Source organism: Lycorma delicatula, chromosome 1 (genome assembly GCF_047948215.1).
Source record: "Lycorma delicatula isolate Av1 chromosome 1, ASM4794821v1, whole genome shotgun sequence".
Lineage (NCBI taxonomy): Eukaryota > Metazoa > Arthropoda > Insecta > Hemiptera > Fulgoridae > Lycorma > Lycorma delicatula.
In genome coordinates, this window is record NC_134455.1 from 329500276 (window position 1) to 329525401 (window position 25126).

Consider the following 25126-nt stretch of genomic DNA (forward strand, 5'->3'; position numbering starts at 1 on the left):
TTATGGTGTTCTATGCTTCTGGAAGTTGTTAAATCTTCAACATTTAGATATATTCTAATTTTTTAAGAAAAACTTTCATCCTAAATCTTTTTAACGCTGAAGATTTTGTTAAGAATTTTGCTAGTGAAAACAGAAATTCTCTTCTAATAACTTAATGATAATTTTTATTTTCTGTAGTAGATTCATAGCATTTATAGCTGCTATATTCATTATGTTGAAAATAATGTTTAAGGTCTGTTGTTTCTAATCATATTGTAAAGCACAAACATTTTATCAACCACATCTACACCATATTTTTAATTATTATAACATAATATTTGTAGTTTCTTAGAATCTTTCTCTACTACCTGGTCACAGTGCACTGTTGATACTATAAAAAAAATATTGTTTTTTCATTCTGGCATCATTAGAGAGCTATTAGAATTCAAACAGGTTATTACCAAATCTGAACTGTTCAGTTTTTAATTTTTTTAAAGATATTTGGAAATTCTTTCCTATTGCTTTTTATATTTCCTGTCATTGTTAATTTCTTTTCATTTATTAAGGGCATGCTAAAAGGAATACTTTTAAATTGATATCCATTTAATATTTCTGTTGATTTTTTTTGTTGGTTCCATAATTTTTTCCACAATATTTGTTAGGGAGTTATTCAGCTTACATGGACCAAAACTGCAAATTACTTTTACTCATATTTTCAGCATTGTCAACAATAAAACCCTTGTTCCTCTACTTTTCAGGCTTTGATGTTAAACATTGCCTAAAGACGCATCTTTTCTTAAATCCAATTAACTGTTCAACAGTTAGTTATAAGCTTGAATAAATGTTTCCTGACACATTTTTACAAAAATATTTGAAAAATATCTGTGACTGCTGATAATTTATCCACATTTACTTCATGCATTTATATTGTCAAATCTGATAGAGCAATATAAAAATCTAAATCTGTTGTAAAACATTGAGAATATATGCCAACTCAATTTCAGATCAACTTGCCAAAGACCGTCTTCAAGATGACGGATCAGACTGTGATCCAGTCTACCCACATCTTCAAGATGTGGGTACTCCTACAAGGTACACAATGCCTAAAAAACTCTAAATTGTCAGAAGCAGTTTTCGTATTTCTATCATGGCCGAAATTTGATTATTGTATGTTCAATATGTATGGATTTTGCTATTCTTAACAGATTGGGAATCCACAGTACTATATTATGGGATGTTCTTCATGAAGTAGGAAATGATGTTTTATTCCATTTTGTCTTGTCATTTATCATCTGCTAATTCTGGTACATCTTCAGTATCAGTATTTTCAACTTCCTGTTCCATATCTGTATCATGCCTGTAAGCTTCAATTTTGTCCTTTAATGTTGGTCTTCAACATCACATTTAAACCATTTTCTTCCTAATCAAGTATAAGTAACTGAGCTAAATCAAAAATGGTACCACCCATTTTATCTAAGAAAAAAAAAATACTAAGTGCATTGTATTGTCTCAATTTATATGCTTTTACTTATAAAAATTGTACTGAGAAAAAGGTATAGAAAAACCTATTATGGGAAAATTGAAACACTTACCAGTGCTGACAAAGAGTGTCAAATAATTATAACATAAACAGTTACACGGGATACTGAAATATCCCATTGGTATTCAACTAATTACTGCATTTAGAGACAAGCTCTCCACACAGTATTACAATTCACATTACGAAGAGAGAACTGTTAATAAGGAATACTGGAAGGGATAGATTATTATTTTCTTCACCATTGAATGATTCACTTGAACCACAAAATGAGATGTCAAAATACTCCAGTGTTAATATATGGGGTTTAGAGAGCTGGTTAATTAAAATTTAAAAAATTTTATGTTCAAGAATAATGTATCAGAATTTTCATCTAAAACCTATCAGTAGTACTACTAAAATGTAAAGCACAAACTATTAAAATATACTTCAATACATTAAAATGTAATTCAAAATTCACAAAGCTCCTGTAGCTATTTCAAGGCCAGATAATCCATCCCACCAAACGATAAAAAGATGTATTTTTTCCTCTTATTCTCCTTTAATATTCAAAACATTTTATTCTTTAAAAACATTTTATTAATAATAACATTTAAAATAAAACATTTTATTAAACAGAATAAAAACATTTATTTATTTCATTTAGAATAAAAACATTTTATTCTTTCAATACCTGACGTAGTTTAGTAAAGATTGAAAGAAATGTGGAGGTTTTATAAGAGTGGCTTTCTTTTTTTTTTATGCTTTTTAAAGAACAACAAATTTACATCAATCAACCTACAATGTATAATATCAAGATAATAATAAACAATAACAAACATTGGATAACTAACATACCTTCATTTTCAAAAACTGAAATACGGTATAAAGAGAGTGCTCTACATTTAAACTTACCTATTTTATAAACCCTAATTTTATATAAATATATATATGTACGTATATATATATTTTTTTTTACTGATTTTTAATATTTTTAAGATTCATATTATTCCTCTGTACTGTTAAATTACATTTTAAATTCTATAATATAAACCACCTAGTCCAAAATATTGAGATAAGACGTGTCTTATCTTAATTTTAACATGAAAGTACTTTTGCATGATCCCACATCCTTAATTATGATTGAATTATTTAATTAAACTACAAAAAATTAAAACTACTAAAATAAACTATGTACATAGTGTCATGTTTGTTACATTACTGTAATATTAAAATGAAAATTACAATTGATTTAGTACATGAGTGGTTATTTGATGCAGTTTTTACAATACTGTCTTAAGGTAAGGCTTCTTAGAAACTGTTTGGTTAGGTGTGTGTGTATATATATATATATATATATATATATATATATATACTTATTTATTTATACATATTCTTAGGTTTTTTTTTTGTTTGTTATCAATAGATTACAGATAAAGTAACATTTTCAGTATATTAATAATATCTAGATATTTATATTTACAAAATTGAAATAAATTTAATACAGTTTATATAAATTTATGATTTTAAATACAATTCCTGATGTACCAGTACAAAATTTTTAATAACACTTTCACAGGATTCTGAATCAGTAAAATATTCTTTAAATGTTAACATATAGAATATTTATCAGTGGTATGTGTTTGTCTCTATGTTTACTAAATATATGATAATGTATGATATGTAGTATTATACATTATCATAATTATATATGATAATATGCAGGTGTCCCATAAAGAAGAGGAGAAACTTTCAGAACATGTTGTACGGGTGAAAATACTAAAAGGAGTTTCTATAAACATAGGTCTGAAAACACTTTTTTTTCAAGTTACGGCTAGCGAAAGATTTCACCTCTTCTAAAAAAAGACCTATTGTAATTTTTGGAACCCAAATTAAGGAGTAATGTTGGTAGTTTCATATGTACTTTAAGCTGGGAAGTAGGATAAAACAGGTTCTGGAACTGTAACTCTGGTAGTTTTTAAGTTATCAAACATAAAACACAAAATTTGGTGTCAAAAAACATGTATTTTTAGGTTTGTAGTACAATAGCTTTGTTAAATGACTAATTAATGTGGAAATAAACAGTAAATAACATTTAAAAAGTAAGTAACTTGTGGACAATAACAAAACTTGTAGGAAATTTAATTCTGAGAAAATTAATGTAAATACTGTCAATGAAAAGTAAATAAAATCTTCTAAAAATTGTTTTTTATTGAAACAAAACAAACCAAAAATAGACAGAAAATAATATTATTTTTTCTATACCTAATAAACATTACTTTTAATACAGCAAAACAAAAAAATAAAATATATGAAATGATAAATGGGAACAGATTAACAAACCTGATACACTAATTGTTCAAAATTCCTCCTTCACACTGTACACAGCAGTCTGCCCGACGTAAAATATTTCTGGTGGCTTTCCGTATCAGCTCAAGACTGTTTAGTATAAATTCAATGTATTTCGTATTTTAATGAGTAACTCTTCTTTTGTAGTAACTTTTTGTTGATATACTATCATTTTCATATGACCCCCAAATGAAGTAATCTAGTGGCGTTAAGTCAGGTGATCATGGTGGCCAATCAATTGGTCCACCATGTCCAATCCAGCTTAAAAAGTTAGCATTCAAATGATTTCTAGCTACTAAACAAAAATTTAGCGTTGCACCACTGTGGTGGAAAATCATTTGCAATCTAGTTTATAAAGATACATCCCCCAAAAAAGCCAGCAAATTATTTTTCAAGTATACATCTCCCACAAGGTTTTCATTGAAAACAAATGGTCCCAGAATTTTGTCATAAATAATGCCACAACAAACATTTATATGTAATCTATGTTGGAAACTAGTTTCCATTGTACCATGTGGATTGTCTTTGCTCTATAAATGACTATTTGTAGAACTGAAAAACTCTGTTTCTCATAAAAGCGGCTTCATCAGTAAATAGTATTGAAACCTTATCAGTGTTGTCTGGAATCCAATCACAGAAGTTTAATCATTGGGTGTAATCAGTTGACCACAAATTTTAAACGTTCTGTAACAGAAAGATATCTTTCTGTAGGATGCACCAAACTTTGTTTTTTGACAAACCAGGGCGACATAAAACTCACCTTTGTACTAGTGCCCTGGGCTACACTGAATGTGCTGAATCACATGATGTTCATCATTAACAGGATGATTTACTTGGCGTTCAACAGAAAATGGACATGTTGGAAATGATCCTTTTGTTCGTAAATGCTGATACACCAAAGAATGTTTTATTAGGTACAGAAAGAATAATATGATTTTCTCTCTATTTTTCATCTGTTTTGCTTCAATAAAAAAACAATTTTTAGAAGATTTTATTTACTTTTCATTGGTTGTATTTACATTAATTTTCTCAGAATTAAATTTTCTACAAGTTTTGTTATTCTCTACAAGTTATTTACTTTTTAAATGTTATTTACATTTTATTTCCCCATTTATTGGTCATTTAACAAAGCTATTGTACTAAATACCTAAAAACAAAATTGTTTTTGACACTGTGTTTTACTTTAGATATCTTGAAAACTACTGGACTTATAATTCTGGAACCTGTTTTATTTCCCAGCTTAAATTACATAAAAACCCACCAACAACACACCTTAATTTGGGTTCCAAAAATTATAGAAGGATTTTTTATTAGAAGAGCTGAAATACAGCTGAAATCTTTCGATAGTCATAACTCGAAAACAAAGCGTTTCCAGACCTGTTTATATGAACTTTTTTCATTATTTTCACCAGTTCATTATTTTCATTATTAGTTTCATTATTTTCAATGTTTCTCTATTTCTCCATGGAACACTGTATATGAAAATATCAGAAATACATTCAGATATTCACTTTGTTTACAATAGAAAATATTACTAAATCATTTTTATTTTTCAGTTCATTCACCTACTTTATGATTTATTTACTTGCTTGTATGAAAGTTCAAATTTATTCTTACTACATATCCTTGTTATATTATCAACAACTGTATTATTATATTTGTATTTTACATATGTTGGACTATTTTCTGTTTTAATTATAATTGGAATTTAGTGTGTTGTATTTGTGTTTACTCTTTATATATATATATATATATATTTATGTTTATGGCCTCATTGGACCACTTTAGTCATTTATTCTGGTCTTTGATTTGTTTTGAAACTTTGGGATTTTTAAGTTTTATTGACTTTATATTTATTATAAAGATGATATAATAAGTAATGTTTTAACTATTTTGTGAATTTTTCTGTCCTATATAATGATATTCTGTTTTCAAGTTTCTGTTTGTTTTGTAAGTGGTTTATTGATGTATAAGAATAATCTCAAAAAAAATAAAAATAAGGTAAAAACTAACATAGTAATTTTTCTGCTATTTATAAAACTGCATGTATATATATAACTGAGATTCATATTTATATGAATGTAAATCTTGATAGTTCATCTGTTGATTCTATTCTGTATGTTTTAATTTCATCAACACTTCACCTATTTTTAATGTTTCTTTGGCAAAGCAGTTTTCTTCTGAAGATTTAAAGCTATATGCTTTGGTCTTTGTTTTCCACTTTCTTTGAGGTTGAAGGATAAATTGCTAGGTACTTGTACATACATTTTTATTTACACCTCCTTTCATAAATATAAGAAAATACATTCTTCACAATTATAACCATTGTTTGTTTAAAAGTAATCTCGCAATGCATTAAAATAAAAGAAAAATATGCAGTATATTTTATCACAAAAAAATCTGTTCATTATAATTTTAATTTACTATTTAATTAGTAACACAAAATTTCTAATGAAGCTGATGCAGATGTCCCATCATATTATGTATAACGTTTCAACATTTTAAGTAATCTAGTTGGAAATTTTTATAAGTTATAATCACCAAATTAAGGTCTTTAATAAGACCTTAATTATGATTTAATAAGACTTTAATAATGATTTTTTGTTGTATCTCACAAAAGAATCAAAGCTTCTTTTGTCAGATATAACAAAAAATCATTCAATTAAAGTTTCTGGAAAATTTCTAAAGTCTATAACAATCATACATTAGGGAGAGATGCCCAACATAGGAAACACATCTAGTCATACCCCAGCTACTGCTATTATATCAAGTCTACTGATTGTTAGAGTAGTTAGTTGCCTAATTCTTTCAATCATTGCTTTTCCAAAAAATGTTAAGCCATCTAGTATGATTACTGACGTGAAATTCTGACATAAGGCAGGAAGTACAGTGATGGATTCAATGAGATTTCCAATTGGTACCTACAAAGATAGATTCAAAACAATAAATCTATTACATCTTGTTAATTACAATTACATTCAGCACTCTTTTCTAATCACTACCTTCCTGGGAAAAGTTTAACTTACCAGTCCAAATAGATTCACATGAAATAATGGTTTGCAAAGCCATGATACAGTATTCTCATAGTGTAAAAAATTCAATCCCAACTAACTACCTTTACAAGTTTCCTCCTGCATAAATTTAGCAACTGTTTGGAAAGACCATTTATAAATGAAATTTAAATGTCAACTTTTCATCCAAAATTAAATGTTGAGTATATCTAATGTTATATTTGTACAAAATGTTATTTTTAATGAATTTTAAATAAACCCTTTCTTCTATAGTTTTACCGTTATCAGTTCCACAAAACACCACTATATTCCTTGAATCACCCTATCAGTATCAATGCATCTATAGCAATGCAGATTGTTTAGGGAAAAGTTCTTCAAACAGAACAATAAAAAATAAAGACAAAAAATGCTTCCCTCCAGATATCGTTTGAGCTAGAATATTTTGCTAGTCAAGCCTCTATTTCTAAGATTATTTCCTATCCTTAAAATAAATTAATTCATATAATAAATCAATTGTATGATTTAATGATATAATAAATCTTCTTCATTATGAAAATATCTTTACTCACTTAATTTCCTATAATATGTAACCTTAGGAAAATGAAGAAATTATTACAGGCTACAAAACATTATTGAATGTAACAAAGAAGATCAGATACTCTCAAAAAAATATGAATAGTGACTTATACTGACCTCTGTGAGTACGTTATTAATAGCTTTCACTGTTTTAGTTCCCAACCTAAAACCATATTACCTTCCATTTAAAGTCACAAAAATTATATCTATCGCAAATTATTTTACCTGCCATTGACAGTAGTATCAGCAATTGGTAGGAAATTTGTGTTGAGGAGGTCACATTTATTCTCTTTGTAGAGAACCTTGAAGATGAAATTTCTGGAGAAAATACATAGATAAAGTAGCATTACACTTTGTCAAGTTCTTCCGTGTAACTGAAAATTATTTTATTAAAACTATTGCAAATAGCACAATAAACATTCTGTGGTAAATTTATTCATTCTAATTATTGTATGTATGTAAATATACATACACACTTATGTAAACATGTAAATATACATAAAACAAAGCATAACACAATTTTACCTTTCATAAAATTTTTATATATGTACAATTTTGTTACATATTTATTTAATTATGTTGTAATGTGGTAATTTTCAAGCAAGTATTTTATCTTTTTATTGTTTATTTTAAGTCAGAAAAAATGTTAACGTTTTTTCTACTCAATACATTTAGTACTTTATTGGAATTGTATATTTCAGTCCTTGTTCTGAAATTTGTGATTAAATCATGTTTTTGTCATTACAGAATAGGACTATTTTTAGAACCGATCAACTTAAAGGTTAAAAGATTAAAATGAAAGTTTGGAGAAAAATTTAATGTAGTTTGATTTGCAAATCCAAAACTTGTAAAAAAGCAATTTCCCACTCTCATAAGATACTCAAGTGTTGAAATTTTTATTTCAATATTAGATCCTTTCAGAACTGTATGTAAACTTTCTTAGTATTCATACCACTAACAGATGTAAAATTTTTTGCTATGTGAACAGAATTTTTTTCAGACAGCTAATGTTCTTAACTGGGCAATTTGTGTGGTCTGCACTTCCTTTGTATCACAAAATTTAGCTCCTCTTGAATTTTTATTCAATTGCAGCCTTTGTGCAGTGTGTTAGTAAGCTACTAGACATTAGCTAAACAGAAATTTAGTCAATTTCAAGAAAAAAATTATTTTAGTATAACTGTAATATATATATATATATATTTAAATATATACACACACACACACACACACACTAGTTTTTACAGTAACAGGAACCAGAAAATAAAGTGTGGTTTGTGTATTTTTATCTTAGCTTTTTTCTGCCTTTACGTACCACTATTTACTATGACCATCAGCTATTAAAAAATGGTAGTAGCATGCAGTTAACTATTTTTAACTTTAGTATTTAATAAATAATTAATCGAATTTTACTTTGGGTGTTGGTATTTTACCTTATTTCACACTCTTCAATTTCCAGGATGCTATTCCCTGAGACATTCCAGGAGTTACTGAACCATCAGGTTGTAAGAGATCCACTTTACTGTCTTATGTAAGATCAATTTTTTCCTCTCAAAATGTAGTATCTGTTCTTATCAACAATATTTTTTTATTGTTGATGTTAAATCATTGATAGTGAGTATCGATATATTGTAGCAAAGAATGCACACTATTATTTTCTTTTTTTTTTAATTAAAAAATGTAATGCTTTTAACTGTTTGTAATTATGTAAACAGGCTGTTGCTGTAAGTCGTCAAATTGGAGCTACAACTTACGTTGAAACATCTGCAAAAACATCTATCAAAGCTGTAAGAGATGCATTTGAAGTAGCAGCATTAGCTTCAGTAGGAAAATTAAATAAGAATCATGTTCTACAACAAAGACAAAAAGGTTTCCAATCAGGAGCTGCAACTAGAAGCAAAAGTAAATTAGATCTGAAGGCAGAACTAAAAGACAGAGCAAAAAGTTGTGCAATCATGTGACCTCCTGTTGTAGCTGGCACTTGTGTGTTAGCCTCATTATCAATTCATTGTCTTACTTACTTCAAAACAGGAAATTTCACTCTAGTTGGATATATTCGTACCTTATTCATATTAAACATCCATGTATATTAAGAAGTTTTACCAAATATCTGTAGATAAGTGTAGTGTAAAAACAGCTAGCATCACCATATTTTTTTTTTTAATAAAACATATTTTTTAGACTATAGACTAAAACCATCTGAAATGTTTAATAAAATTCTGCACAAAGATCTGTGTGTGTCATGTATGTGTGTTACTAAATGTGTGTGTATATTCAAATCACTTGTTATCCTAGCAGATACTGATTGATACTTAACGTGACATTACTTGACCTGATATAACTATATTTCATTGAACATTAACATTTTGCTCTACCTTATATTGAAAATTACTAATTATGAAAGTTTATGATGTTTGTTTGAAATGGATTTAAATAACTGCTTTGAAACATTTAATATATTAAAAACAAGATAAATAGTAATGGAAATTTTTTAAAACATGATTTGGAATTTTATTTCTTCATTACAGATTTAACAGAAAATCTCATTGTATCTGTTCTGTGACTAGCAGACTAAAATTTAAAAATCAACTATAATCTGCTGAATAAAAGTACTTGTTAAATTACATTACGGTTCAGTATAGAGCGCTTAAATTTAACAATATTGACTCCTCGCTGAGTGCATATGTTTTTGGATTTTAGTGTTTCTATATGCTACAGAGTTTTTATTGTTTTTTTATCTGAATGTAAATAAATATGTTCTACAGCTTTTAAAATAAATTATTGCTCTAAATCATTGATTCTCAAACTTTTACCCACCGCCCATGATGAAAATCCAAAATTTTCTCAAAATGTTTAAATTTATCATCTGTTAAAAATAATAATAATTGCAACTACTGTTTTTAAAATGCGCTCTTAAAACTGCAATTGCAATTATTGTTTTTAAACATGGCATATCCTATTTCTGAGTTGAAACTTACATTTTAAGTGAGAGCAATTTCTCTGATTTTTTTTTTAATTTGATGATTTTTGAAATCTGAAGTACACTGTCAAAAAGTAAGTATTCAAGCTTTAATCTTTTTTATTTATTTGTCTCTAAGCCTCTCGGTTGTAAAGTTAAAATAGTTTGAATGCAATCATTTTTTATTATAAAATATATAGGTGTCGCTTTAATTTTTTGTACTAGTGTAGTAGATATTTAATTTTGGTTTGAAATATCAGGAAAACATCATATTTGCCTTTTTTTTTAATCACCCATCACCTTCCTAGACTTTCTGAATGCCCCCAATTTTCTGTGGGCCTTCTACTTCCCCCCCAGCCAACAGCACCCACAAGGGGGCATTATCGCCCTCTTTGAGAATGAATGCTTTAAACTCAGCTAATTTTCAAACATTTATCAAAGTACTGAATATTATGATAGATAACAGGTTGAAGTAGCATATTTGTGTAGACCTTCCCATTCTCACTCAAAATATTGGTTTTCATTTTTTACTTGTATAAAACAATTTGACTATTAAGGATTTTTCTACTGTATCAAAATATTTTTTCTGGAAATTTGTATCTTGTACAGACCAAAAAATAAATTAGATTTAAAGTATCATTACTTAAATAAAGTGCCAAGTGAAATATGAAAAATTTATTAAAATATTTCTAATATTTGCTTAAGACCAGTAGGATTGTTTCCTTTTAATGAATTTAATATGAAAAAATCGTATAGGATTAAAAATCTTAACAGAAAACAGTTAAAAATGTATATAATTCACAGAATATTAATGATTAATGAAGTTTATTTGTAAAAAAATACGTATTTTCAACTAATAAAACATGAAATTTACAAAATTTAAAATACACTTCAAATTTTCACTGTTGTAATGCTAAATGTTTTAGATTGTTTACTAAGTCAGTGATATTTGAATATGTCACCCATTTTTTATGGGAATTTAAAAATTAAGGATGTAACTGTACATTGAAGACCATTGGCAAGTCTTGTAGAGGAGGTCAGTGATTAGTGATAAGAATCCTCTGACAGCCAATCAGTCAGCCATCTTCAATTGTTATTCCCCTTTTAATTGAGCAAAATACTCATGAAATGATTTTGAAAATGTACACTCATTTGCTGATGCGTTTGTTTACATGTGTATCTGTATGTTGAATATATTTGTTTGTATTAACATGTGATAAAATCATACATTAAATATAATAGACTGTTATCATACTTTATAGTAATAATTAGTAAATTGAAAGATAATAATTACTTTTAATTGTTAGTTTTCTAATTTTTTTTCTTTTTTAGTTAAGAATTATAAGTTATTAAATTTAATGATAAAATTAATCAAAAAACGTTAGTCCTGATGCTAAAGGTCTTATTCTCATTAAATTTTATTAAATTATATTTAAATATACTTAGTGTCTTCCATGAATAAGTTTTAGAAATTATATTGTAATCTAGGTTATGGAAAACAGTAAAAAGTATAGTTATTATTTATTTAATTTATGTAGTTATTTAATCAAATCATACTTCAATGCACAATTATTTTCAGATTTAGTAAAGATAGACCTTATCAGAGCTAATTCAAGTACTGATAGTGTGATGTAAAAAGTATAAAAATATAATAAAGAGTAAGTAGATTTATTAGAAAATGTTAACTCATTAGTCAAAAACAAATTTAGGAAAATATGACCCTACTTATTATTTTATAAACAGAAAATAAATTATATTTAATATTCTAAAATGAAATACATTAGACAGAAGGCTTAGTACTAAACTATTATTAATGTAGTAGCCTTTAATTCTGTATACTGAAAAATCAAATTATAATTTGTTTCATTATAGTATAGCATGTAATTGTGATGTATCCCAGGCAAAGTTTTGCCTGCAAAGATTGGTGATGTACGTATTTATATTGTTGAGCGTAACATACATTCATTATAGATAGCATAATCCTTAACCCACCGGGTTGGTCTAGTGGTTAACACATCTTCCCAAATCAGCTGATTTGGAAGTCAAGAATTACAACGTTCAAGTCCTAGTAAAGCCAGTTATTTTTACATGGATTTGAATACTAGATCGTGGATACCAGTGTTCTTAGGTGTTGGATTTCAATTAACCACACATCTCAGGAATGGTCGAACTGAGAATGTACAAGACTACACTTCATCTACACTCATACATATCATCCTCATTCATCCTCTGAAGAATTATCTAAACGGTAGTTACCAGAGGCTAAACAGGAAAAAGATAGCATAATCCAGTGTTATTGAATACTTAATACTAATCAGAACATCTAGGATTTTTTTCAAGGGTTTATAACTTGATTCTTATTCTCTTTTGGATTTCGGCTAGTATGATTCAAAATTTTTTAAACCTCTATGTTGTTCTGAAAAGGGACCTGTCATCAATGTAGTTAAAAAATATTACAAAAAAAGTAAATTTTATGTACATTACAGTAAGTAAAAATATAATTCTGATCAAGTGTTCCATTTTTTAAGGACAACAACCTTTAAAAATTTTGTGACGCCCTCTGGCCTTAATCCCTTAAAAAATTGTAAAATGGATATAATAACCACTCTGCCGATCTCCTTGGCAAAGTGGTAACAGATTTGCCTTTCATCCAGAGATCCCAGGTTTAAGTCCTGGTCAGGCATGGCATTTTCATATGTTAACAAAATTCATCTATCATAAAGTGAATATAATTTTACATAAGCCTGTTATTGCTTTGAAATAAATAATATAAAAATTGGCTATTAACAATAAAACATTATCAAAATTATATGTGTAGGAGTTGAAAGTGAAATCTGAAGTAATCAAATACGTTTTTCTTTTAATTTCTTCACTTCATCTGTTTTCTTTTCTTTTTTTTCTTTTTTAATGCCTTAATAATACCAGATATAGCCAATTAAATAGTTAAAATTAATTAATAAGTTAGACATGTAAATTAATTGATTTCTAATTACAATTGTGAAATAATGAACAGAGCAATCTGTAATATTTTCAAGCGAGATAGTATAATATTTATTGAATTTTATTTTTATATAAAATTATTATTTTACTAATAACTTTTTAGAGAAAAAGCAGTGAAAATCAGTTTGTAACATAAATTTTAACTTTTGCTTTTCTACTGAATTTCCAGTGTTTTTAAAAGGATTAGTTTCTTTTCTTGGTCTATAATTATAATGAGATCTTATATTAAGATCTCATTAATAACAATACTTTGTGAGCCTCAGATCTAAAAGTTGAATGTAATTTTTAATACCCAAGGTATATTATTTAATCACTTTTAATTTCTCAAAAGAGATGGGCGAGTCCAAACTAGACTCATCTTTCTTCATTTACTGTCAAGCAGAAAGATATACATTGTTCTCATAACTATCATTGTGTTCTACTCTAAAATTTTTGCCTCTATAGAACTTCATCTGTGTTTTGCTAAAACCAAAATGAGATAATTAAAAGGCTTTAATAATGCTGGTAATTCAGCATTATTAAAGCATACCTGTTTAATTTATTTGCATTTTATCTTAAAAAGGTTGCTTTTTTAATAAAAAATCATTGAAAATTTTCATTCAAATCTTTTTTTTAAATTTAGCATTTATTATTTTTTTTTAATATAAGTTTGTTTTGAAACTTTTTTTTTAATTAAACTTACACAGAACTTTCAAGAACAATTTTAAGAAAGCTAAGCATCAGTAAAAGTTAGGCCAAAATATTGCTTGAGTGATGACACCTTGAAAATGCAAACACCTGGTTTGTTAGTATTCCATGAATCATTATTGTTACTTCTCTCAAAAAAAAAATTACATCAAAAGCTGCTTTCAACTTGAAATCAATGCTTACTCTAAATTGTCAATAAATTATATTAGTTTAATAGATGCTTGTTTAAAGAGACTGTGAGTTTGTTTAAATAATTTTTACACTGTTTTGATTTGCATGTGTGTGTGTGTGTGTGTGTGTGTGTGTGTGTGTGTGTGTGTGTGTGTTTTCTTTTATTTATGTATAATAATTTACACATTGCTTATTATTTCACTTATAAGAAGAGTAATGATCACTCTATTATGTGAGAATTATAACTAATTCTTATCTCTTGATTTTGTTTTGCAGAATTTCTTTTATCTTAAAATAATTATTGTAGTATAACCAGTTTACTATTTTTTCTCTTTTTTTCCGGTTTTATATTTTTTTTTTTTTGCTAAATTTGCATGTTTTAGATGATTTGTACATTTAAAAATTTGTTAAATAATTTTTTGCTGTTTATTGCTATAAATTCTGCTGTAATAAAAATAATACTGAATATTACTCTTGAAACTTTATTTAATTTACAGGCAAATTGATTTTCTATTGTTTTATAATTGTTAATTTTACTGAAACATTTTTTATTTAAAAACATTTAAATGTATTTTTATACACAGTATAAAAAAAGAAATCTTGAAAACTGTTTGTATGATTATAAACAATAGCTCTGTTGACAAATTTAATCAATACTATGAAATATAGTGTAATGCAAGTAGGTGTTAAGTATGAGTATATTTAGCAGTGAGGAAGACCCACCGGATTGGTTTAGTGGTGAACGCGTCTTCCCAAATCAGCTGATTTGGAAGTCGAGAGTTCCAGCGTTCAAGTCCTAGTAAAGCCAGCTATTTTTACATGGACTTGAATACTAGATCGTGGGTACCGGTGTTCTTTGGTGGTTGGGTTTCAATTAACCACACATCTCAGGTATGGTCGAACTGAGAATGTACAAGACTACACTTCATTCACACTCATACCATCCTCATTCATCCTCTGAAGTATTATCTAAACGATAGTTACCGGAGGCTAAATAGGAAAAAGAAAGAAAGCAGTGAGGAAGAATTTTAAATGTTTGTAAACAACACATCTTTCATTTTTCATTTGTTTTGGTTGTTATTTAATATTTTTAATTACCTGGGTTAATTTTTTTACATTTTTGATAATACAGTATTTGTAATCAGATATTTTCACATCGGTTAAGAACACAGTATTTCACATCTTGTGATTTAATTTTGTTTTCTTATTTAAAAGTACCATTGTGTTTAAGTATTAATTATTTATTTAGATAACATTTTTCTAGCTTATGCCATTTTTGCTATTATTTGTTATGTATTTTATACTGTTTACTGTACTGTGTTTTACAGAATCAATTCAGTCTTTACTTTTGCATTAGTTTAAAAATATATACTTATGTGAGTACATGAATATGTGTACCAGTGTGTGTGGATGTATGTGAAATAAATTTTCACTATTGTAATGAGATAAAAATTATAATTACTGTGTTATAGTAAAGCTTTATGAACAATAAAAAATACTTTTTATAAAGTGAAATGTGATTTTTAATGTCAGTTTCACTGGAAGTTGTAAGGAAACATTTTCAGAAATTTAGTATAATTGTTACCAATTTATAATATTGTACATTAAATTTAAAACAAATAATGTTGTATATTTTCGGTTTGTAATGAAATTAAAATAAAGAATAATGATTAGTTCTTTATAGAGATATTCAAGATTTTTGTACTAAGTTTTATTTGGATCCAGTTTGATATGTAATATCATTTTTATACTTAAATCTAAAACTAATGTAAATATTCAGTTATTTTTTTTTGTTTTTTTTTTTTTTGTAACACTGTGCCAGTTACAAATAACTAATGATAAGATAATATTTTTAATTAATTGTGATAATAAATTATAGTTGTATTATAATTAAAAATTGTATCTACATAATGTTTAAATAATAAAATATATTTTATAAACTGTTATAAACAAATTGTAAATAATCAATAAATTGTAAAATTTTATATTATTTGTAAAAAAAAAATAGAAATAAAGAAATCTTATTAATTTTATTAAAAAAGTACTACATCAGAAACTGAATTATCTAAAAATCAATTGAGAAAAAAATGTTGTGCCTATCATATCAGAAGAATTTGTTGTTTTTAGGAAGAGAAAACCATATTATATGTAAAGTAAGCAGCATAACTTATCACATATTCATCCTGGCAGTTAAGAATTTTAGCTTGGTGGGTGACCAAGTGAACCTACTTTTCTTAATATACACCATAATTCAGATTCTATCATAACATATGTCATGCATATTAGTCTACAAAGGGGGGAGGTAAGTTAGTTCACATCTTTGGATATTACTGAATAAATATATATCTTTAAATAATTTAATAAAATTAAATGTTTGCTCCTAACTAATAAATAGGCAGATGTATCATAGCTACTTTTATAAAAATGGTTGAGAGATTTGAATTGTAGAAATTAAATATCAGTAGCCAAAATAGTCTAATCAAAACAACCTTAGTTTTGTTTACATCAGAACCTGGTAGTAGTTAAACAATTAATGGAAACAAATGTGCTCTCATTTTTTAATTTGCATAAGTAATTGCAGATATTCTAGCAGTGCTTTGTCATTGTAATCTATTGACTACATATTTTTACAAGAGATGGTTCCCAGTTCTAAGACAATCTTTTTTTTGAGTGTAACAAAATGTGGTTTACAGTTTTTAAAAAACAAAACTGATTCATGTTTTAAATAATGGATATGTATTTCACAGGTTTTGTGAAACTCTTTGTTTGGAAGCATGTTGCCTTGTGAGTCAGTTTGGAAATTTTTTCTTTAAATAATTTATTAACTATCAACTGTTACATTTACATAAATATTTAGGAAAGAGGGGATGAGAATGAAATAAAAATATATATTTCTTGTTCAAAATATATGTTTAAAAAAAGGTGTATGTATTTATTACAAGATTTAAAAGCATCTTTTTCCATATATTTTGATATAAAAAAATGTTGGTTGTGTATTGCATATTTAGTAATATTTTTATCAAAACAAATAGCCTGTACTGAGAAAATTATTTTTCTAAATAAATAATGAAATAGTTGTCATAAAAGTTCCAGTTAAAGTTGTAAAGACTAGTTAAAATATCTGACTCATCTTGATATTTTTGATAAAAGAACCTTCTCAGGTTGTAGTATCTCTTTAATCACCTTCATACTTAATGTTTCATAACACATCCAATTTGAAAATATTTCTTTACTTTAATTACAGTTTGAAAAAATAATTATAAAAAATATTCAACTAAAAGCTGTAAAAACATTTTTTAAATTATAGAAAAAGTAAATTCTTACTAACTTCATGATTTTCAAATCTGATATTACATTATGAAATAATTTTCTTATTCTTTTGTTTTTGTGGTTCTTGGAGAATCATAACAATACGTGGCAAATTTACAGGTGTGACATTAGAGTATTATATATGGATCTACTTCTCAGTTATGAGACTTGAAAGTCATGTTATTTTTCCTCTAACTCTTCAGAATTAAAAAATTAGTCTTTCTGAATTTGAAATTCTCCAAATGATTATTTCCTCTAAGGAAAATTACAGATAGATATTTCATCTTGATTCCTCAGTTTTTTTTTCATTTCAATTTGGCTTTTTTTAAGAATGAAAATTAAGAATAAACCTTTTTCCATAGTTCTGTCACGAGGGAGTTATTTATCAGCTTTTAGGAAGCTTCTTCTTTCATATGAACTTTTACCAAAATGCATCACATTGGTGACCTGCATTTCACATTTGGTTTTGGTGGGTGACAGAACCCACCAAAATGTGGTATTGACTTCCACATTGTTGAGTATAGTCAACAACCTGCTAGCGAAATAATTTGACCCTGTACATATACACTCATTCACTGACATTTTACCAACCCTAACCGTATTAGGGATCATTACTATAATTATAGGCTTCTTCCTCACAATAAAAAATTTGACAAATTGTAAGCGTTGCACAAGGTGTTTTTTATAACATCATTGTATAGATGGTAAGCTTTTATTATCAACTCTAAAGGTTGAATTTTATGGTTGGTATGGAAAAACAGTTAACCATCCATTCCTTTTTCTTGGCCATGGAAAATTCATGGTAATATTAATTTGTATTGATATGATATGTACATATGTGTATTTTTAATTATATATATTATTTAAAATATCTTGACTGTGAACATTTCATAAATTCATAAATTATCTGGCCAAGTAGCCAGATTTTGAAATACCTCCTCAAAAAAATAAATGTGGAAGTGTTCCTATTGCACAAATTGTAGGAATAACTGATACAAATTTATTTTTTAATCGTTGTTAAAAGTCAATTTGTGAAAAGGTTGACTTGATCCCAACTATAGAAACCTGATATATAGACTATAGACATGTTGTCACCTAATCTTAACACAGAAGACCCTCTCCACCATTGGATTCTCAAACTTTTCTGCCCACTACCCACATTGAGAAACAAAAACATTGTTTAAACTTAACATTGTTAAAAATGATAATTGCATTTGCTGTTTTTAAGATTCACTCTTAAAAACCGCAATTTCAATTATTGTTTTTAAATGTGGCATATCCTATTTCTGAGTTGAAACTTACATTTTACTTTGAAATATCAAGAAAACATTTTTTGCCTTTTTTTTATTTAGCCATTGCCTACCTAAACCGCCTTTTCTGTGGGCCTTCTACCATCCCCCCACCCATTAAGGCCAACAGCACGCACAAGGGGACATTATCGCTCACTTTGAGAACAAATGCTCTACACTATAGTAGTGCTTATAAACTGATGTAACTAATCACAAGTACTCAGTAGTAACAAACTACGCACTCATTGACTTAAAGATCTTGTAAATTGAGGAAAATTGAGTAGATTCATACAATCATAAAAAATAATGACTTTTATCAACACTCAATGACTCATTAACCAAGTTAATGCATACATAAAGAATAGTCCTTAACATTACAAAATCCCAGCTGTCAAATCTAACATAAAATGAATGAATCTTTGTATGAGTAGATGATCTTGCACAGATATCTTTCATTTCTTTCTTGTATAAGAATAAATACAAAAGAAAATCTGTTGCATTAATGTTGTGTTTTTCAAAATTATTCTTAATTATTTCCAGTAAGACAAAAGCATATTTTGATATAAAATTAACATTCTAGAATCAGTAAAACTGTATTTTTTTAAATTTATAAAAATTGTTGAATTTCATTCTCACATTGATTAATAGCAGATAAATTATTACTCAACAAAAGTAGACATTTTTATATTATACACACAATAAACAGTGCACAAAAAGGAAAAAGGTTTTAAGAAGGAAAATACTTTTTTTTAGGTTTTTACTGTATGTTAACAGCAGTAGTATAGGTATTTTCTTAAATAAATATTGTTTCATGATTTTTAGAATTGATCAAGAATCAGCATTGGTGAATTTTATGAAAGAAACATATGTGTGTTATGTGCATTAGAGAGATAGAACTAACCTGAAAAAAAAATTTACTTTATTTTTGTGGTATCAGTAGTTCATGCTTTCCATTCTTTGATATGAATAAAATGGTGATAGCTATTTGGGTTGATAATAAATTGTGTTTTGTAGAGTCATCAGTCAGTTTGTAAATTTATTTTCTTTTCATGATGATATTAGTTTAAATAAAGTAGGTTTAAGTAGAATTCTTTTTAGGAACCACACTAGTAACACAGAGATGGCAAGAGGGTAACACAATTAATGGGTCTTTGGATGTTGAACAGTCACTGTTTATGAATCTCATAAATAGATCTATCAGATTTTCCAGCACAGAACTATTAAGTTCAGTTAAAAAGTGAATGTGTTAATGTAATGGTTTTTAAATATGTATCATAATACTTTCAGTTGCTTTTGTAGCCAACTTTGGTGGCTGATTGTACTATTCATACCCCAGCATCAAATGATGCTAATTTATTTTTGCACATTAAGTGTTGTTGTACATTGTATTGTGTTACCTTGGTACAATAAGATGATATCAACAAATTTATTTTTATTTTGTGGGCATGTTTGCTTATGAGTACATATGTTGTTTCTGGTGTAATTTTGGAATCTCCTTCAAGATAATCACTTCAATTACTTACCACACAGTTTATGTATAGAACTTATTGAGTAACTTCACAATGAAACTATTTCCAAAATTAACTAACAATTTCTATAGTTTTTATATTTTTACTCTGCTCAAATTGCATGAACAGTGGGCTGGCTCATTTTTGTGAGATATATATCAAAAGATGTTGCCATTTTAAGAAAATTCATAAATAGCCCTCTATTGTATTCATATTTTGTGATAAACCTGCTGTCACACAGTCTGACATTGTTTTATGCAGCATTCTAGTTTTGAAATTCTAAATTTTTTTTATTAAAATATGTTTATCAGATCATTAAGAATAAAAACCAAACTATAAATAATACACTAGATACTAAAATAAGAATAATCACAAAAATGAGAAGATCGCCTTAGGTTATTGAAATAAAAATCAAAGAATTTTAATTTGTAGAGATGCACAATTTAAAACGTTCTTAACAGATTTATTTTTATTGCTTTAAATATACTGTCTCATGTTTGACCAGGATATTTAAAGACTAACAAACTAATAATTTTGTATAAATATAATTTATTATTTTAGACACATAAACAAGAATAGTAATTACAATAACAATAATAAAAATAATAGTAGTAATAATAATGACAATAAATAGATATTACATACACAATAATAATTCAAATAAAAAGAACAAGATTTGTTTAATGACAGTTAAATTATAAAAACCAAAACACAGTCCTGTTTACTAAAAACATTGTAATAACCATTAGAACCTAATATTACATTAACAACAAGATAATGCTACAAAAGTCTGAAGTTCATAAAATTCAATTTTTGCAAGTATTATTTCTTTAACTGTTTACAATAAGAAATACTCTATACTTTATGAATGAATAGAATACTGTCACTTTCACTACTTTTTACCAATAATCACTGAACAACTTCTTCCACTCACTGTCCATGCTGGAATATTTGTGACATACTCTTTACTCGTTACCAGTTCCTTACTGATATCACCATTACCGCAACCGTGTTAAATTTGGGCTTGTGAAACTACTTTGTTATTGCTTCTTATCATGACTATGCCAAGCATGACCTAGCAGAACTACTGACCCTTTCTGCTGGCCCCTGGCAGAATTTATATACCCTGACCTACAGAACCAGTACCTGCCTCTTCCCTTTAATCGTTAATGTGTAATAATTTTCATCGTCTGCACCCTTACATTTTTCTACAAAAAAACTATTTATTTAAGAATTTATAAATTCTTATTCCGGTATGATAACTTTTCTAATCAAACAACAGGTTTTGTAGGTGCGATTGTCTGTATTACAAAAATAGATAATTAAATGGACCTACTAATCTTAGAAGAGTACCCCTTTTAGTTCCTTCTAAATTCTTCTTTTCATTATTATTTCCTCTTTATTTCTTGTTAATTGGAAGAAATCTATTATCCTGGTCTTTATACTGGTCCTGTTACAATATCATAGCATATTCATTGTGTATCACTTTAAATTATGATTGACAATTTCAGAAACACACTTACCTTCAAACTAGATAAATATAGTTTGTAGAGACCCCCCCTTTATTTTTTTTAATTGGATACAAAATTTGGATCTGATAAATTTTTTAATTTTGGATACAAATTTAATTTGGATTCCAAATTTTGCTCCAGATTGTGCTCCAGTTTATATTCAATCAAAAATATTCTAAGGGAAAAAGAAACTAGACACATGCAATCCCACTTGGTTTAGTACACTTTATTAATGCAAGAGATGATGTAGCTTTGGCAACGTTCAAACCAGCCTGTGGGCTACAACTTTTACTATTTTTTTTTTTTGGTCTTCATTAATTTGACTGGTTTGATGCAGCTCTCTAAACGACTGGCACTAGATTCCCTATCTAGTGCTAGTCGTTTCATTTTACTACTTATGCATACTAACTAAATATTACATACTAATGTTTAAAAAAATCAAAACAAAATTTCTTAAAACAATTTATTAGGCATATAAAGTGCTTGTAAAATACAAATTTATTAGATGGATTAAACTAGCAAATTTTGAAATATTCATGAAATATTTAATATGATGTATTGTGTGAGTTTCATTTAATTATATTTGTTTAGATTATTGGTAACTACTGCATGCTTTTCTTAAACCCATTGCAATTTATTGTAACATTACATGATTTAGTTAACACTTTTTTAAATGTATTCTTTTGGTCACTTAGGTTGTCCCTGTGAAGGGATAATCATTTTTTAAATAAATCATTTTCTCTCATGATTTTTTTTTTGTAACATTGGTAGTAATTAATTAAGAATTTTTACATATATGTAATAGTATAGATATATTTTTATTTTATTTTTTGTTCTTGATGATACTCATTTTGCAGCTAAACTATACACTTTATGTAAAAAATTAACAAATAAAATGGAAATTGTTGCTTGAAATAAAATTATATTGTTAAAACAAAGAATGCCTAAAAATACAATGCAACATTTTTTCTTGGATGTTTATTTGACAAAAGAGCTGTTGACGTGGTACTACAATTAAATTTTTGAAAAATAATTGCAACTATTTGTGTTTTAAGAAGGCCTAAGTGACTACAATGACAATACAAAACATTAATTAAAATTTTCAGGTAACTGTACACTGCAATTTGTATACAATTTTTATTGACACACTGTAATATTTTTTAATTACTTTTTAACTCATAAATTTTTTGTATAGAATTGAGTTTTGTATGATAATGTACCTATTGTTACCATTTTGTAATTTGAATATAGTCTGTAAATACTGTATATAAATATATTTGTTTAGATTGTTAAAAATTGGATTGTTTTAAATTAATTTACCTGATTATTATCTTAATATAACTCCTTTACATAGTTATAAGCAAGAGTGAATATAAAAATAATGTTTAGTATATTTTGCTTTTATGAAGAGCAATATGCATGTAACAGTAAGTTTTTAAAAGGGTTATTTTTTTAATTTAATAGTGTGGAAACATAAAAACAACTCTATTTTTTGGAAGTAAAACTAATGTGTAAGTCTGAGTCAGTAATAAATTCTAGTTGTTACTAAACATACTGTATTTGCAGATTATATAAGAAAAGTAGGTGATATAATTAGTTGTAATGCAGTGAAGATCTATAAACATTAATTAAATACTGAATATTAGGCCATAGAAATTGTGTGTCTGTATATATATATATATATATGTACAGACACACAAATTATATACATTTGTATTTATATTGTACATACATATTTACCATAGCTTAACATACATACAGTATTTAATTAATGTTTATGTTTATGCTTCACTGCATTATCTCTCTCTCTCTCTCTCTCTCTCTCTCTCTCTCTCTCTCTCTCTCTCTCTCTCTCTCTCTCTCTCTCTCTCTCTCTCTCTCTCTCTCTCTCTCTCTCTCTCTCTCTCTCTCTCTCTCTCTCTCATACACACACACACACACACACACACACACATATATATATATATATATATATACTCACACAAACACAAGTTGTGAGATTAAAGATTTTTTTGAAGAATAGAGATTGAAATACCATGACAGAACCAACCTGTATTACACACCCATCCCAAACACAAAAATCTATTCTGTAATTACCTCATAACATGAATTATTTGCACATTTAAATGAATGGGGCAAGAAGGGAAATTATTTAAGACTTCTTTTACCTTTTGTGTAACGTGAAAGGTTTTTTATGAAGTGAAGAAGATTGGTTGTGCAAAGTAAAATTAAAAAATTATACTTAGATGTTATTTATGCAGTTAGAGTTCTTCCAATGGTGGAATTATATTATAAAATATGATGGCCACAAGAAAAGAAGGGGTTAAGTTCACTTTAGTAAATTTTACAGGAAAGCGATTTTAAAGTTTTAACGTGTGAAATCTTTTTACTGTAATATTTACTATACATCTTATTCTAACAGGCAATAAAGTCTAGGATTTTAGTAACACTTCATTGTAATAAAAGTAAAATAGCTTTAAACAGTATTTAATAACACTGAAAAAAAAATTAAAGTAAATTTCGTCCAGTGAAATAAAGGGCTCAGTCCATGGACTTAGCCCTTTTATTCCTACTTAATTAAAAATAGTGAACACTAATATAATGCAAATCAATAAAAACATTTATTGTTAATAAGAAAGTCTTTAGAAAAATATTTAATTAGCATGTTTCAAAAATTACTAGTAAAGTGAACATTTTTAAAAAGCATTATTCAGCGGTTTTTATTCATAATGCAGCTGTTCATAATAATATTTTCCTTCTGATTCACAAAATCTTTTTAAACATTGCATATCATACCACTTATCTCTTGATACAGGAAGTAAATCTAAAAAAGAAGGAAAAATTTACCTGCACTGTATAAGTGCAGGTACATTTATTACTTAAATAAATGTACCTTTAAATATTGTAATTATTACTTAAATAAGTTAGTCAAATTAATTATTCTTTTAGGTAGTCTATTGAATATTTTAACTTACCTTCATAACTAAATTGAGGTAGAATAAACTCTCCTTCTGCAAGTCCATCCATTTCTGTCAACAAATTGGTTGAATCCCTTATTACCTTATTACTTATTACTTATTATTATGAGCTTGCTTCAACTACTTCAAAAGGAGATGGATTCTTTCTGACATTATTAAAACCTCAACCAAGTCCTTTGGAGTTTCTGCATGTGATTTTTGATTAATAAAACCAAAATTCTTATCACATTCAAGACAAGGATGCCTTTTATTGGAAATATCACTTTAATATAATCAAATCAATATT

The 25126-nt window shown here is 27.1% G+C and overlaps 1 protein-coding gene across 1 annotated transcript in view; it reads left to right on the forward strand.

The window, feature by feature from the left end:
* Window positions 1-10206, forward strand: part of LOC142318372 (rho-related GTP-binding protein RhoN-like) — a 191479-nt gene extending 181273 nt beyond the window's left edge. Inside the window, exon 5 of the mRNA XM_075354955.1 lies at window positions 9144-10206. Coding sequence (XP_075211070.1) covers window positions 9144-9389 — 246 coding nt within the window. The 3' untranslated portion in view covers window positions 9390-10206. The remainder of the gene's footprint in view (window positions 1-9143) is intronic.
* Window positions 10207-25126: the final 14920 nt, after the last annotated feature.